The sequence below is a fragment of the Apus apus genome, chromosome 2, assembly GCF_020740795.1.
Source record: "Apus apus isolate bApuApu2 chromosome 2, bApuApu2.pri.cur, whole genome shotgun sequence".
Lineage (NCBI taxonomy): Eukaryota > Metazoa > Chordata > Aves > Apodiformes > Apodidae > Apus > Apus apus.
This window is the reverse complement of record NC_067283.1, coordinates 36,275,548-36,293,444: the sequence shown is the minus strand read 5'-3', so window position 1 is coordinate 36,293,444 and position 17,897 is coordinate 36,275,548. Positions and strand designations below refer to the sequence as shown.

At 35.6% G+C, this 17,897-nt stretch overlaps 1 protein-coding gene across 4 annotated transcripts in view; it reads left to right on the top strand.

Moving 5' to 3' along the window:
- The window catches only part of ANKRD28 (ankyrin repeat domain 28), a 119,902-nt gene that overhangs the window by 77,976 nt on the left and 24,029 nt on the right, over positions 1–17,897 (top strand). For all 4 annotated transcript variants that reach the window (XM_051610940.1, XM_051610938.1, XM_051610937.1 and 1 more), the window contains 8 exons: positions 1,964–2,106; positions 2,833–3,045; positions 9,554–9,632; positions 10,002–10,116; positions 10,553–10,635; positions 13,031–13,094; positions 14,407–14,475; positions 16,019–16,159. In XM_051610940.1, the coding sequence (XP_051466900.1) occupies positions 1,964–2,106; positions 2,833–3,045; positions 9,554–9,632; positions 10,002–10,116; positions 10,553–10,635; positions 13,031–13,094; positions 14,407–14,475; positions 16,019–16,159 (907 nt within the window). The remainder of the gene's footprint in view (positions 1–1,963; positions 2,107–2,832; positions 3,046–9,553; positions 9,633–10,001; positions 10,117–10,552; positions 10,636–13,030; positions 13,095–14,406; positions 14,476–16,018; positions 16,160–17,897) is intronic.

The following is a 17,897-nucleotide window of genomic DNA, read 5'->3' as shown; positions in this document are numbered from 1 at the left end:
AAACAACTACGTTAAGGTTTTCGTCAGTGTACTATAAATAACTTTCTAGGGTTATATCCATTGTTTCCCTTCCTTCCTGCGTTCCACCTGACTCCATTGCTGTCCAGCCACAAAGCTGAGGCTAAAATGGGTTTCTATTCCTGCGTGTGAGCATCGCCCTCATTCGTATATCAGGATATCTCCTCAGTGCTTCCCGCTGCAAATGCCTTGCTCTTCCATTTGAGTGTCTTCCACTGATTGCTGCTTGCGTTTTCAATGCAGGTCAGGGAGTTTTTGGGTTGTTTTTTTCTTCTCTTCAAAGTTTTTCTGCCACTTTTCTGTTTGGTGTCTCTCTTCCTTTCACTGCTTTCAATATCTTCTGTACTTCTGTCTCTCATTTAGGGCTTGTTTTCATTCTTGTCTCCGTTATATTTGGGTCAGAAGATGAGTGTGATGTTGATATTTCTCTTTTTTTTCTCCTTTCATACAATACTGAAGTAATTTAGAAGTGAAATATTGCAACACTTCACATTGCACAGATAAACTCTGTTTCTGATCAGTATAGCTAGGGGAAGGATCATTCTGTATATTGTTGGGCATGCAAGGTATCATGGTGCCTAAATGTTTATCAAAACAGCTTTGTCTGGATTCCTTTGGGTAGATACTTCCTACTCAAACTTTTGCAAATTCTCTTAGTAATGCAAAAAGCAAAGACCTTCACTTTTTATTAAGCACTTAAACCGAAGGCTGGTTTCGATACCTTTAACTTACATGTCTGAGTGGGTAAGCATAAGTTTTATATGTGCCCCTCACCACTCTTTTAACCAAGGTTGAAGTGTGTCACTTGAAAGGTAAAACAAAGAATCTCTCATCTGTCTGTATGGGCGAGTTACAAAGGTAAAGCATTAACTCGGTTGTGGTCTATTTAACTGAATGGTGCTCCTTTGTTCGGACACTTTGTTATGATTATCTGTGTGGTTTTAGTGAGTGACTTGTTTGGCAGTTAAATGAAGAGCTGAGCAAGAATGACAAGTTTTTTGGTTACCTCATTTTCATAGTTCTTCTCTTAGTGTGTGCAGTGTCCCAAGTGCACACAAGCAAGCAGTGTGGGCGTGGAGAGGGGGGGGAAAGCTGGGTTACCCTCCGCAGCAGCAGTGCCAAGTTGGGGCCCCTGGCCCAGCCACACAGCTGGCGGTGAGAGCAACTGCCTCATACTTCAGGGTGGGCTCCCTGCCCTCCCTTCCCTGGAGCCTCCACCAGGTCATCCCTTCCCCAAGATCCCCCTTTGGCTCTTACTCTACTCCCAGTGACTTAGAGAATAGTTGAGGCTTTCAAAAGGCTCCAGTTCCTCAAAGGCCTGAGTCAGTTTTGAAAACAGAGCTTTGCTAAATCCTGTATGATTTGTGTCAGCATTTTAAAGTCTTTGCAAGTAAAGGAATTTCAATTTTGGGGAGGTGTTTGTTGTTTTTTTTTAAATACAATGTTTTTTTCTTTTCATGCTTGTGTAATTTATTTAAAGTTTATGTTCAAAGTCTTAAAAACCTGAATTGGTATGTTTTGCAGTTGAGGTGAAGGTGGAAGACTGACAGTCACATTCTCTCTCAAGTTGTTAACAGAAATTTGCAGTAAATGTTTAATAATTAAAAAGTTATTTTACCTCTCAAGTTCTCAAATCTTTCCCAAAAAATCCTTCTGTGTATGCAGAAGAGGTGATTATTTTTTTTAATATACAAGATTATTTTTGCAGTATAAGTACTATGATTACTGGAGAGGCTATGTGCATCTCTTCTGGAGATGAATGTTTTACGTTGCTTTTATAGTTCATGATACAATTAGAATACAAGAATAATTATTTATTTTCCAGATTAAGTCCAAATGAATTTTGTCTTGTTCATGTTATAATGATTGTACAATTCTTAAGTTTGTAAATTTGTGCTCACTAATATAAAATGCAGCTTCATTCTTTTTGTCTTTATTCTTTTAGGTCATATTGAAGTTGTGAAAATACTCGTGGCTCATGGAGCTGAAGTGACATGCAAAGACAAAAAATCATATACACCCTTACATGCTGCAGCATCTAGTGGGATGATCAGTGTAGTCAAATATCTTCTAGATCTTGGAGTTGATGTAAGGAATAATGAAACAAATGTATAAGTATTTTTTTGTTGTTTGAAATGCTCTTGTTAGTGTTGTAGCGCTCCCTTTGTTTAGAGGCAGGTTACTTTGTGAAAATGGTATTTCCAAATACATTCATTCACATGCTTTTTTGTTATAAAACCTCATTCCCCAAGATAACTTAAGAGCCTTGCAAATTTTGCACAATCATTTGGAAATTAATTTGCATTTAGTAGGGTTTTTTTGTTGATTTGATATTTCTTACCCTTAGTTCATTGGACTGGAATTCAGGAAATAGGAATTCCGTTCCTAGCTTTGCCACACAATCCTTTTTGAACTACAGGAAATTAAACTTGCTTGCTCCAGTTATTTGTAAAAAATAATTTGTAAAACATTTGACTGACACAAAAAAATTTACTTCTGTAAGCCTCCTTCACAAAGTGGAAATCTATAGGTTAGTATATCTGTTCTGTCAAGTTGCATGCTGCATACAGGAAACTGGTGTGGAGACAATTGGAGGAGGTTGGCTCACTTGTAAAGCAGTTGTACTCTTCCCTGACACACACTTCTCAATCACTAGATCCAGAACTTGCTTTTATTTTCTGGTTTTCAAGTGTAAGGAAGAAATTGTCTCACAACATGGGATTTTTCTTTGTCATAATTCAATGCTGCAGTAATGCAGGTTTTTTGCCTACTAATTTTTCTTGTGTTTTTTTGTTGTGTTTTTTTCTCTGCCAGATGAACGAACCGAATGCCTATGGAAATACCCCTCTCCATGTAGCTTGCTACAATGGGCAAGATGTTGTAGTGAACGAACTCATAGACTGCGGTGCTAATGTAAATCAAATGAATGAGAAGGGTTTTACACCTTTGCACTTCGCTGCTGCATCAACGCATGGAGCATTGTGTTTAGAGCTTTTGGTCTGTAACGGAGCAGATGTAAATAGGAAGGTAGGTGAATCCAAAGCCCTCCATTCGTTCTTAAAGATCCAATACATCTTTATCGGACCTAATTTTTAAAAATCGCTGTTACGATGATGTTTAGAAGTGCCCAATGATTGATTGGTGTACTTTTGTGAAAGGTACTGTAGGAAAAAATGAACTAGTATGTTGCTTCAAGGAACTTGATCTGAATCTGAAAGCCTCAATGGGATGTAGTAAATAGCCCCCCAAAAAGAGATAAATACTGTCTTTTTGGTCTTGTTTATATTTAAATGCCAGAATTCTACCTAACTTGTCTTCCCTAGTCTATTCATACAAGTAAGAGTAAATCATATAGAAAAATGCAGAAGGACATGTTTTTCTTGCAAATAAGCAGCATTAATGAAAAATCCAATAATAAGGAGAGCTGTGAAGGGTATATTTACAAATAGAAAGGTAGGTAGATTGAGAAAGTCTTAAACAGCTGGTTTTTTAATTATTACAGCGAAAAATTGTGAGCAGGTACATTTTACATCTCTACTTGGTCACAAGTCTTTGGCTGCAGAATATTCCTTAGATTCTAGTCTTAATGTAGGTAGAATTTCTTAATCCACATAAGCATAAAAGCAAACTACAGCCTAAATCTTATTATTTTCAAGTGTGTCAAATAAGATCTTGAGATGTGACAGAGAGCTGTGAAACCTCCTATTTGGTATTACTTTAATTTTATTTAGCAATGAAAACTGTTCAGAAATATTCAGTGGAAGAATCTGGTGTCCTGACAGGTTTCAGGCTGGGGGAAGTGGGAAATAGTTATGTGGAATGAAGAGTCCAACTGTTCCTCTTGCAAATTATCTAATTGCCTGTACTGCTGCCTGCATGGTAGGAAGAGAATTATCCTTTTGTTTCTTTAAAAGATACATTTAAAAAAATATATATTTAATAGGGTTATGCCTGAATTTCAGCACAATTTTGATAAGAGGTGAATAATAAGAAAAGCTAACATTTCTGTCAAAAGTCATGGGGCTTGTGGCTCACTTTATGTAAGACACTGCTTTTCAGGTAATTCTAAAATACTGTTTTATATCCATTGTAATTAAAAAATCCACAGTCCACTGAAAACTTGGGAGTACTTTAAAAATCAACTATTTGATGTGGAAAAGTCTTAGGTGTGTGCTACTGCTCACTTTTACATATATTTAAATATGCAGCTCATTTAATTAAAACGTACTTTTACTTAGTTGTGGAAAAATTCGTAACCAGAGTGCTCTGGAGAAGTAAGGAGCTGTGCTACAGCATTTCTTGCCAGCTTGTCCTAAAATACACAGGTCGTGGTGCCTTTATTTTTATTGTCAGCTTTCTGCTCCGTATAATGTCCCAGGCTGGATTTGACTGAGGGTTTTGCCGTGCACGGTTGACTTCTGTGCTGCGGTCTTGAACATCATTTCTCAGTAGCTTAGTACATATTTAACTTGCACAAATAAGAAGAAAAAAAAAAAGAGAACCATAAATAATAAATACATATAATGTTTATAATAATAAACATAAGTATTACAAAGAATTACTGTGTTCCTACATGCTGGGTTGCATATGACTTTGTGCATATTTCTGAGGCAGAAGAAAGAAGTGGGGAGGGCTTTGTTTCAAAGTGCAGCAAGTAATAGTGGTTGGGGGTTTTTTCAAATACACCTTAATTGTAGGTTAAGAATTAAAATGAAGAACTCCCAGCATTCTATGAGGATAACTAAACATGGTTGAAGAGTACTATAATTTATGTTGGAAATAAGAATCTTTGTTTTATGGATAGCATAGGCTGTAGACGCTAGCTACATTTAGTCAGTTACAAAACTAAGTAACCTTAGAAATTGTGCAGAGAATGGCTAGTATTTTCAAACTGAGTGGTAATGTTCCTGAATTCTTTGAAGTTTATAATGTGAGTGAACTTTTGTTCAGAGGTGACAAAAGATGTTTTAACATCAGAGACGTATATCATTGCCTTCCTTCCCATTCAATTTTAAGTTCTGTAATCCAAAGCATAGATTTGTCAGTTTCTGTAACTTAAAAAAAAAAATACATCCTTATATTTAGTATGGGTAAGCCCAGGTTTTCTCTTAACCATACTCTGAGATGACAGAATCTTTTTTCTGAAACATGACAGTGATTAGGCTGGGAAATGCAGCCTGAAGCATATCAGAGAGCTAAGAATTTCAGCTGAAATCTGAGAGCTTATTAAAGGTTTGGCTACTGAAGTTATCCTGCTTCAGAAGAAAATGTCTTTACTGGGGAAAAGGTTAGTAGCTAGCTTTAGCTATAGGTTGGCTGTAATTAAAATGTCTTGATTTAGGAAATACCAAAACTGTTGAGTGCAAAATTAAGCAAGTAGGGGTGTGTAGCAATTTCAAGCAACTATTTATCCCCTGTTTCCACACCAGTATATGTCTCCGCTGTAATTCTGTTAATGGCATTTCTGTGGATTTATACCAGTATGACTGAATTTGGCCTGTGAATTTGTGCCTGAAAGTGTGAATGGCCTTACTTTGTATATGAAAAACACTTGTACTGTTGGAAAGTTCAAGAACTGCGGCAAAAGAAAATAGTTTCCAATTTGACTTCTGCTTCAATGAAAAGACCTATATAGGTAAATCTTGGATTTAATCAGAAGAACAATCCCTAAAAATAGCAAAAGGAAATTGAATCAGAATATGTTGTGTAGCTAAGAATAATTTGTAGAGTTAAAATGGGATGCTTTTAGAGCATTCTTACCAAGCGGTAATTGAATGCAAGCCTGTTCAGTTTCCAAACACTGAGGCTGAATTTCAAAGTAGTTCTTATAATTGCTGTAAGATTTATTTTTCATCGTTATTAAATGTTTTGGGTAATCTGATTCAGTAGTTCACTCCCATGTGCAACTGTTTCTGTGTTTTCAGAGGTAACAGAAATGGGAGTGGCTAGTAATCCAGGTGCAGACTAGACTGTACTATTAGAGCACTTTCTGCTGTGCGTGACCTAGTAAGGAGAGCAAAAGGGAAAACACTTCTATTCTTGATGGCAGATGGAGTAAGTGCTTGTACATATCTGTGGGTGCTGGCCTCCTGTCAATAAGAGACTATGTAGCAGAAGATACTGGAACAGTAGAGATACAGTTTTTATCACCTCTGTAGGCAGAGAAAATAATTTTCTGCTTGTTTTTGTGACCTTGTCAGTGTCTTGTTTAGTATTGTAGAACAGTGAATCTTATTAAGTGTTGCTCATTATTGCAGCACTTTCCTCGCTAATCAGGTTTTCCATGCATGAAAGAACATGTTGAAATTAGTATGTAATGGGACAGTATTAATTGTTTTATGGGCCCCCTTGCTGCTTGAAAATTCAGTGACCTAAATAGAAAGAGTGTTTTGCTTCCATTGGTGATTCTACAACATAGAAATTGTTGCTAGGGAGAGACCTCACTTGGAGGAATGCTAGGACATGATAGACTCCCATTTCCCCTGAGCCTCAGTAAAGCTCAGTAGTGTGACTGCAGTTAATATCTGAGTAATCACTTGATAGAACATCTTGTGCTGTCTGTTAATTCTGTCTAGAAACGGTTACTGTTCTTAGGAAACTTCATATCATCCTAAGTATTTTGTGGATGCGTTTTCTCTTAGTGATAAAGGAAATTTGAGTGATTTCTTTCTGGTTACCGTGCTTCATTGAGTTTCAGTGAAGACAACAAAAGTTATAATTAGTCCATAGCTGTATTATCACATGATCTGATTCTATCTGATCTTGTAAAATCAGATAGCTGTAGTTAAATTAAGATAGATGACTCCAAAGGCAGAAGGAAATTGAAGCGAAAGTTTTGAAGATACCTCCTTGCTTATGCAGTCCAACCTGTTGGCATCACAGGAAAAAGTACCTAGCTCAGTAAGTAGAACTTTGCTGTTTCATTGCTTAAAGAACTCTCTGCCTACTGATTCTGATCCTGTATATCACTCCCTAGATACAGTGTCTATGGAGAGAGTTCTGAATACAATCCTACTTACAGTTCAGTTTCAACATGGAAATTATCACCTTCATTTAACTTTATATCTGTTCTATGTTTATAGGTTGATAGACAAATTGTATGTTAAGTTATTCCTGTGTAGCAAAGGAACCTGAGGCTTTTAGATTAGATATGGATAATTGAATACATTGTCTTAGAAATCTGCACTAAGTGCATTTTAAAGTAAATGTGAGGAGAGTTCATCTAGAGATCCATTCTCGATTGTACTATGTTTTTTCATTTACGGCTGGAATATTATTTTGTAACTTATTTGCTGTCCTTTGCAAGATCTTACTCAAGTGGTCTTAGAATCGTAGAACTATTCAGGTTGGAAAAGACCCTTAGGATCACCGAGTCCAACCATCATCCCTACTCTAAAAAGTTCTCCCCTAAACCATATCTACCAACACCACATCCAAACGACTCTTAAGCACACCCAGGGATGGTGACTCAACCACCTCCCTAGGCAGCCTGTTCCAGTGTCTAACCACTCTCTCTGTGAAGAAATATTTCCAAATGTCCAGTCTAAACCTACCCTGTTGGGTAGTCTTGTGACTGTTCTCACTTGACCATAATGCTCCTTAGCTTCTAATACTGTCATGTTAAGTTATTCCTATGTCTTTATAAGGTACTTTATTCATGTGCTTGATGAGGCTTGTATCTACTTTTTTCTGCTCCATTTTCTTACTCTTCATTAGCTGTGCTTCGAGATACAAATTTAATATGTCTGAGCCAGTGAAATTGCAGACTTCGTTATATGAGCCCTTAAATTCTTGTTACTTCACAAATTTATTTCCTTACTTTCTCAAAGTTTCCCCTTTTAAGTTTAGAACATTAGTTATCAAAGCAGCTTTTGGTCACTCACTCCAATGATGTTTATTTTACATTATAATTTCTCTTTAAATTAATTGATTCTTCAGCTTAAAGAAGGAAAAAAAGTGAGGAAAGGAGCTGCCAGCTATGCGCAGTTGTTTTAAAGGAGGAAAATAATTGGACACAGAGAATTTTAACAGTTGGATGAAGAGACTAGAACTAAAATGTGGGGAGAAAGATGAAAGGTAGACATTAGAAGAAAAATCTCTCTGTAAGAAAACCAGAGCACAGAGATTGCTTGGGGAAGTCATCACTTACGATGTATTTATTTGGCCTTTTCTTCAGGCCTCCAGTGACACAAGAAAAATTGATAGTCCAATTAATCAAGTGGGTTTCAACCTCGTTTTCTGTCTTTCTTTGTGTCTGCTATGGATATGTGGATGTGCATTTTGGATTATTTACAGTCAAAGAAATCTGCTAGCTGAAACATCTGAAGATGACTGTCGTTAAGTGTTTTATTTTTTTCAATCTAGGTCTGAGCAGACAATGTTTCCCATAATTTTATTGTTTTAGGCAGTGTATGCTGTTCTCTGCAGTGCCACAACTAAAAATTCCACATCCAGCTCTGTCTAAAAGGGTTTTCAGCAGATTTTCAGTAACGCATCCACAGAAGCTTCGCCATTTGGTTCCAAAGGAAGATTAAAGACTGGAAGACATTTTTGCATGTGACAGCAATTTGTGATATTTCAATACCTGTATTCATACTTTATGTTCCCCCCACCATCTTTGGCTTTAACTCTGTATTTCTTGAAGATTTTATACCCTTCAAAGGCAATGTTTGAAATTTAAAGATGTAGTATGCAGATGGATACAAGAGTGCTTTTACTTTTTTCTGAGTGTCATGTTTGCAATTTTATGTGTGCATTTCTAGGAACCCTTTTCTGCAGTTAAGTTTTCCTTTTACCTGTGATAAAATACAGGAGAAAAAAATCATCCTAAAGTAATAATAATAGCAAAAACTATTTTGAAATTGTGCTGTCATAAATTGAAATTTGCTTATGCATTACTGTTGGCCTGCTTGAAGGGTATCTCTGCTGGGTGAATGACTATTTGCATATTTGATATGTGTGTCAAATGTATAGTACCAATTATGGTTGAATAGTAGGTTTACTTGCGGTTTATGAAAAACTGCTTACACATAGCACTTTACAGAAATTTCCGTGGAACACATGAGCTTTTAATATGTTGTCTTCTAATACGATGTGTAAAACTTGAAATAAAATAGCTGTATTTACTATAAAGAAACAGACTTTCTTTAAATTAAAGAAACATTGTTCGTTTTAGACTTGGGTGGGGGAAGAGTTGGACATAGGCTTGTTGCTGAAGTTGTGTGCTGTCACCAGCCTCTTGAGGATTATTGTCCTAAAGGCATGACACTGAGTGAGTGGGCATCACTGACTTGTCACTTTTAGCTGGAAGAGTCGTTAAGAGCAGCTCTTCTGAAAAGCTTGCCATGTCGTGTTGACTTGTCATTGTCAGCATCTGTCTTGCAGAAGTGCACAGAAACAATTTCAAGGAGGGACTACTGAAGAAAGTAAAATAATGTCTCTTTTATCTTTTTTTTTTTTTTTTTGTGGCACTTCTGTTGGATTACTGTTCCTGCCCATACACAAACACTGTGTTTTTGTTGTGTATTTTTTCCAGAGTAAAGATGGGAAAACACCTTTGCACATGACGGCAATCCATGGTAGATTTTCAAGATCTCAAACCATCATTCAAAATGGTAAAAAAGGGGAGGGAGTAGTTTTGTCATCAGCTTTCCAGTATTATAAATATTTTCCTCCTCTTGTATTACTAACAATGTACTGAATTTTTTTAAAATATCCAGTGTCCAGTAATAGTTCAGTTAATGGTGGAATCTGGTAAATCTGCTTATAAAATTTAATTAATCACATTGAAGAATTGTTTATTTTTCAGAATGCAGGAAAATACTAATTTCTCTTCCATAACCTGGTTGCAGTCAGTTTGTCCCATATGGTTACCTAATAAAATGCTTCTCTGCTTTGCTTACTATTAATAATACTAAATGCCACTAACAAATGTATCTATGTGCCTATGTATATATATTCTTAGTAATTATTTTTTATTATAGGAGCTGAAATAGACTGTGAAGATAAGAATGGAAATACTCCTTTGCACATAGCAGCTAGATATGGCCATGAGCTATTAATCAACACACTGATTACGAGTGGTGCTGACACTGCAAAGTAGGTAACTTCACTGGTAAGAGTGCAAGCCGAGAGAATTTAGGAATGTATTTGTTAGATTAACAAGAGTAGTATGATTTTTTTTTTTTAATGATGTCTTTAACTTGAAATAGGAAATACTTTGTGTATCATCCTGTACTGTACTTTTACGTAGCTACTTAGTACCTCGCATTTTATACAAAAAGAATGAGGAATAGGTTTTCCTCTTAACATATTTGAAGTAAAAGCTCTCAAAGTTTTAATAGTCTGTTGCCCTTGCTGTAATGCATCCTGCTAGCTTGTAAGAAAGTGTTTAGTATGTGAAGTTTTTGTAAGGCTCAGTGTTCTAATTAGGTCGTTTGCTGAACCCACCTTGCTCATGCAGTTTGGTGCACAAACATGTTTGTTTTATTTTAATTGTAATGAAACTGTGATACCTGATTATGGTGTATCTTAGGCGGGGTATACATGGGATGTTTCCTCTCCATTTGGCAGCATTAAGTGGATTTTCAGACTGCTGCAGAAAGCTCCTCTCATCAGGTAGGATTTTTTTTTTTTTTAAATCTTGTGGGTGCTCTGTGCCTTGTTTTTTATTCCATATAATAGCTTCCAATTAAGTCTTAATTTAGTAATACATAAAAATCTTTATAGTTTACTAGTAGCCCAAGGCCAGTGCTTGTTTTCTTAATGGGCAGTCCATAGTTAAAGTGAATGCAAATGTTTAGAGAAGTAATTTTTTCCAAAAAACCCATCATCCAAGTTGTAATAATGCGTCTGTAAGCTATCAAGTGTTGTGTTTGTGTGTTTTGAGTTTGTGTTGAGGTGGGATGACTGTTTTAGACGATAATGATGGGATGAATGTTTTAGACCGAGGAGGAAGACTAATGTTCCTTTAAATGACTTAATGGAGCATCCTCCATTTCCCTTCCATGAAATCTTTAGCTTTAGTACAGGTCAGTCTATTTCTGTTCTGAAGTGGGCATCTAATAGCTCTGATGACTGTGGACTGCTGCATTGAGAAACTGTTGCATTGTGGTGCTTTATTGTTAATTAAATGCAACCTGAACTGCGCTTTGCCCTCATTGTTTGATTCTTCCCTGAAGTTGCAGAGGGTTGTAAGATTATTACTTCCCTTGTTGTCCGGAGGCTGCTCTAGTGTGAATTCTGAGCTCTTTGAACCATTGCAATTCTGAGAAAGTAGATTTGTCTGAAGGATTATGGAAGCTTCTGGAACAGAAGAAGAAACTAAACAGTTCTACATTAATCTGAAGGCACTTCATGTTTTTTGAATAAAGAAGTGAGGGACAAAGGGTGGGGGGAAAAGGAAGAGTAAGAAATTGCTTCCCCAGCTTTATATTGTTCACTAGGAAGGCCTGGGAGAAGAACTAAAGGAGTATAACTAAAACTACCACTCTTAAGGCATTTTGTTTCACTGGACAAGCCTGCATTGCAACAATTCACTCCAGAAAAGAACGGTACTATAGTTGACTACATTTCAATTGGATGCATTCAAAATGAGGAACATTCTGGCTCCTTTCAGCACACAATGCTGTGCTGACAGAGTCCTTAATGGAAATTCAGTATGGCAAAGGAATCCCTGCAGAAGACTTGCAAGTGCCTTCTGTGACTTTTACATGAGTTGTCCGAACTTGGATGTAAATTCAGCCTGGAGCAGATAAGAACTTGAAAACTATGTTCAGCCTTCAGACTGGAAAGACAAGATACTGCCAACAGCGTATTAGTACGTTAGTTCTTGGTCTGAGGATTGGTATCTGCAGACTGTGTGCCCTTTAGGTTTTGGGTGGAAAAATCTGATTTATGTGAATTAAGAATCTCTTATTTTTAAATTCATTAATACTTATATGCAAACCTTAAAAAAAAAATCATCAATCTGCTTTGTCCCAGTACTGAATGACATTCAAGTGGTTAGTGGTGTTAGAAAAGCAACTTAGGGATGTGGGAAGGCATCAAAGACTACTTTTCTGATCAGATTGGTAAATGATCTTGGATTGTGTGCTGTATGTTATTGCCTATAGAAATGGGAAGAGAACGTAGTGGCACATACAAAACCTGTGTTGGGGGGGATATGCAGTAGGAAAACAGTCGTGCATAGTAGTATTCTTGAATAACACATCCTGTGATTTTCACTATTTATTGTTGTTGAGCAATTATTAAAAAAGGGGAAAAAAATTGCATTCCTAGGCAAAAGTAAAAAGTACCAAAGCTGGAGATTTAATGAATGAATGCGTAAGTTTTGTTATACAAAAGCAAGACTCTTAGGAGAATATCATAGTTTTCTCAAACCAAAAATGTACCTTTGAAACCTGATTTGAATAGTAATCTTCATGTTGAAGTAGCTGGTTAGATGGAATTGCACGACTAAAGTTTGTGATCTCAAATTTGAAGTTCCGTAGTTTGCAGATTTTGTGAGGAGAAAACCAGTGTTCTCTAAAGGGCTGTTCACAGCCTTCACTCCAGCGTAACAAAGTTACTTCTCTGAGACAAAGAGCTCGACCCAATGATCAAACCTAAGTATCTTCTGAATTTAGCAATGCTGACATCCCCCTCTTTGTTAAATGTATATATGTATCTGTATAACACTGATAAATTCTAGCATATTTTCCTATTACCTTCATATATTTTATATTCTATACAAAATTTCACTGAAAATATTAGGAGGCAAATTGGATAGGTAAGCATACAGCCTCTTGCCTCAGTGCAAGTCTTTTACCCTTTCAGTTATACTTGAACACCTGTTTTTCAATTCCAAATAGCAAGGATGTGTTTCAAATGAAGTACTACATTTTCAGAGCTTAAGTGCTTTTTTGTGAATAGCTGTGAAGAGAAATGCTTGCTAAGCAAACTTAGGAGTAGCTGAGAGCAGTTTTGTGAAGGTTGTGTTACACAATGATTTTACAAAAGACTTGATTTGTAGGTTTTGACATTGACACACCAGATGACTTTGGCAGGACTTGTCTTCATGCAGCTGCAGCTGGAGGGTATGTAAAAAAGCATTCATGCTTTTGTATTTAGTGTTCTTTTTTCAATTGCTGATCATTCCTGTTCTTTTTAATTATTTCCTCACTCTGCTTTTCCTGCCCCCTCTCCCCTTAGGATTTGTGTAAACATGAAAATAGCTTTTATATATGGATTCTATGTGCAAGCAGTAAAAAAATTTTAAATATTCAGCTTAATAAGTAATTGTTGGGAGTACAAGCATAATCAGCAGTGCCTTAGGTTTATGCTTGGGGATGAACTGAATTTTATTTTAAATTCCCATGGATTATGGTATTTCTGGAATTTACCACATGCTAAGATCACTGTAGGACATGAGGTGGAGAACAAGAACTTCGGAAAATATGTTTTCCACCATATCCATAAACAAAAGACTGATCTAACAGAAGGCTTAATTAAATTCCAGAGTTTAGGTGGATGAAGTAGTCAGAACTACTTGCTCATCACTTAAGTTGTGATCCATATTGATTATTGTTATTGTATTGTAGGTTTGGTTTTCTATAGCAGCTACTCAAAATTGCCTGGAAGAATTGGGTAATAAATTTCATGATACACTTTGTGGGACACAAGAACTCCATGATACTGATATTTTCATTTTTCTGTTTCAATGTTGTTTAAGTAATACTGTTGCATAATCATTCTAAGTCAAAAAATATTGACAGATACATCCTCGTTGCAAATGATTAAGCTATCTTTTCATATAAAAACACATGATTTGTGACACATTTCCTCATTCATGTCCAGTTTAGGAAAGTTACTTGGATACTGTTTATGCTATAAGCAGTATTGTACCTCTACTAAGAGAGTGTTTAAACTATAAGCAGTATTGTACATCTGTTATGATGATCATAATGTATTGAAAATTAATTACACTAAAAAGCAAAATCTTTATGTTGCAACTTACATTTGGCCTGAAAAAATACAGACTGAAAACTTGCCTCTGTGGTGGAATCCTGGTAGCAAAAAGCAGGAGACTCACAGGTGTTACTGTTTGTGCTTTGAAGATTTGAAATTTCTATGAATTATGTTCATGTTTATGTGCCTTTATGCATGCCATTTGATATCAATAAAATGTCAATATTGAAATAATTTTTATTCTTTCTGGGTTTAGTTTCCTGAGAATCATAAAATATATTTTACACTTTAAAATACACTTATAAAAAAATTAATATGATAATTCAGTGTGATTAAAAATAATGTATTAGATGTTTAAGTGTAGCAGTTCTGGTATTTGCAGAGGCCGATGTTAAGGAAATAAAATTTGCAATCGCAAGTAACATTAAATTAATTTAATAGGAATTTGGAGTGCCTAAATCTTCTGCTAAATACTGGTGCAGACTTCAACAAAAAGGACAGATTTGGGAGGTAAGACATTCTAGAGCTGCAGATAGTAAAGGACTGTTAAAAGTATTACAGAAGTAGCATATTGTTATGTGGGCATGGCTGTGTGTTCCAGTTTAAATGGTTTGTAGATATGATGTCTCTAATATACTATGCTTCAGCATATGTTATGAAGTGTTACAAACATACTTTGTTTATTGTGTTTTAAATAGATGCTCAGTCTTGTTTTTAAGACCGAGTTCCATATTTAACTGTAATTTTTAAGAGCCTTTTTTGCTTATAACAGGGATCTATTGAGTTAAAGTTGCTTTCATCCAAGGACATTAATGATATTTTCCAGATAACGTATTAGTCAAACCTATATATCCATTACTATTTCTAAGCTTTTTTTATTTAAAAAATCCATTATTTTACTGTAACTACTTCACCTTTTCCTTTTTTTATATCTGTCCCTTTCTGTTTCCTAGTCTGTGCTCTGAACTCTTTTGTAATTACGTTAATTTCTATTTATAGTATAGGATTATTTAAGTTTAGATGGCATGATCAGTACTTGTGTAAAATCTCACATCACATAATGGAAAATATTATTTTCCAGAATGTGAAGGGCAGGAGTTAGGACTTTAGGAGAATGTTATGGATACAAAGTTGTATTTTCCTTTAAATTCTTTAGTGAGAAGGGAACAACTATGTGTCACAACTGTTGTTTTTGTCACAATTTGTTTTTTTGTCGACTTGGTTTTTGGTTTAACATGTATGTTATACAGAGCAATTGTTTCAGGTAAGGGAGAAGATTAAAATAGTTAAAAATGGAGAAAAATGGGGAAAAGTCATTTTAAGGGAGTGGGAACAGGTAGGACACTGTAACCTGCCTGACTGTCGGCTCAAAATTGAGATATTTATGGTAGCAATCACTTTTTATAAGATAGAAAATGGATTTATGAGTAATCTTGGTGCTTTAGAAATTTTATCTTAACTGGTTTATATAAACAATTGTTTATGTATTGGAAGCTGAAGTAAGTTTCCTCTGAGACATCACTTCAGTATTAATATTTCATTATTTTGTTATAAGACAAGGTATATTTTTGAAAATTTTCTTTAACAATATCTCTGCTATGCTAGTATCATTAAAAGTAAATAAATTATACTTGCCTGTCAGACAAAATTCCGATCTGTTTTGATCTGTTTGTCAAAAACTTCTTTTAACAGTTTTATTTTGACCTTGCTTACTTGCTATGCAGTTCTTTGATTTGTCCGTATTTTTCCATGTGGCTTGAAATTACTTACTTAATGTAAATTTGATTTTCCTCTTTATGTTTGCACAAAAAAATTCATATAAAGCTTCCCTTAATAGAAAGTTTATGCATATTTTGGCTGGCAAATAGATTCCCTAGATACTGTTCTGTAAATGGTCCCATTTTTTAATATTTTATTATGCATTCTTCACCACAAATACTTGTTAAAACTTGTAAGGAGGCTTGGAGTATTGTTTTGGTTTGCTTTTTCTGTCTTTATAATATTATTTTGTTGTTATTTACCATTGTACTTTTTATTTGAATGTGTACTAAAGAACTCCACTCCATTATGCTGCTGCCAATTGTAATTATCAGTGCCTGTTTGCCCTTGTGGGATCTGGAGCTAGTGTGAATGACCTTGATGAGAGGGGTTGTACACCTCTGCACTATGCAGCTGCATCAGACACAGATGGAAAGTAAGTGACATGCTCTGTACTAAAGCCTTTCTCCTTAGAAACATTTGAGCTCTGAGTTTTGTATACTTCCTGCCTTCAGATTTGCCAAATGCATATTTTTATATTTTTAAAGAGCAAACATGAGAGTTTATATATTGTATATATGTTTTGTGTAACAAATATTTCTGAGAAAAATTAACCATAGTAAAATGTATGGTGATTTTTTTGTTATGCCCCATAACGCAGATGTCCTAATTCAAGAATTCTTTGGGAATGTAGTTTTTAATCCCACCTGCTCTGTAGTGGTTGAGTAAATAGTGTTTGTAGGGTTTAGTACGACAGTTGTGAGCAGTAAGGTATTTTGCTTAAAAATAAAATTCTGGTGAAGGATGATATGTTTTATGGAGGGTTCCTAATGTGAGTTAAAAATCCACTGTAAAACTAAACTGACGGTTAGAGTAGGCCTCTATCAGCATAGAAATTAACTTGACATTTCATTGTAAGTTGCTTTATCCATTTGGTGTTTGATTAGTCTATTCATATGTGGCATTTTGTTAGTGTGAATTTTTGTGAAGTAGTTACACTTTTATTAATGAGATGTACCCAGAAACTTCCGTAAATCCATAAATGTCTCTTGTGCTTGTTTATTTTGTAACTAGTAGTTACATTTAATGCAGTCATTAAGGACTTAAATGCTTTACACGCAAAGCTTCTATAGATAGCACAAAGTTGATGAGGTTACTTAAGCTCCAGACATTGTATATATTGAGGAGACTAGAGAAGAGAACCACTTGCATGTGCACACGCTCACAAAGAGGTCAAGATAAGCTGGTGTGTGCAGCGTTGCATTTCATTCCGCCTTCCCTGGAGGAGTGTGCTGCTCAGCGCCACGGCATCTTGTTTTAATACAGCACCTTTTAAAAAGTGAGGTAGCAGTAGGAACAGGGTGGCATATAACTTACAGATTGGGTTTTGAAAGGTAAAGAATACTTTAGTGGCCATTTAACTAATACTTTAAGCACATGCCTTTTTTTATGTAAAGCCAAATTTCAAAAGGAAGTTGCAGCTTTTTAGATATACTTTCAATTCCCGCTACAGTTTGCTGAGATAATTTTGCTTTGATTGCCCTCTTACAAGTTGAGCTAGGATTAATTTTAGCTTCACAGTTGCTCTGAAAACCTCCAAACTATAATGGCTCTTCAGATGACATAGTTTTTGCCATCTGTTTTATAGAAGGCATGAGCGAGAATGGTGGTGGCAGCACTGCAGAGCTTTGGGAGATCACTCAAAGAATCTTCTCTGAGACCCACACGATATTGCCCTTCTTGATTAACAGTTGGCTGTGGAAAACAGGCTGCAAAGCAGAATGGCCTGAGGAGAAGCTTTTTACATTGATGTAGCAGAATGATTAGTAACAGCTGGAAAGCCAGTACTGCTCAGCTCATATTCAAAATAGGAATGAAGCTAAAAATGATAACTGAGTTGAAATATAAAGCCTGGGGGGGGAAGTCAGGAAATTATCTATATAGAGAATCCAAAGATATTTGTGTGCATTTTTATCATCTTTGTTGAGACATCTTTAAAGACAAATTTTAGGGACAAGGATGTTTTTGTTGAAAATTATTTTCCGGTTTGTTCCTGTTTGGAAATGTTTCTTTTTTATCTTTAACAAATGCTTCTGATCTGGAATAAACACCAGTTAAGCTTAATTTTGACAAGATTAGAGAGAGAAACATAATCACAGAATGACATAAACCAA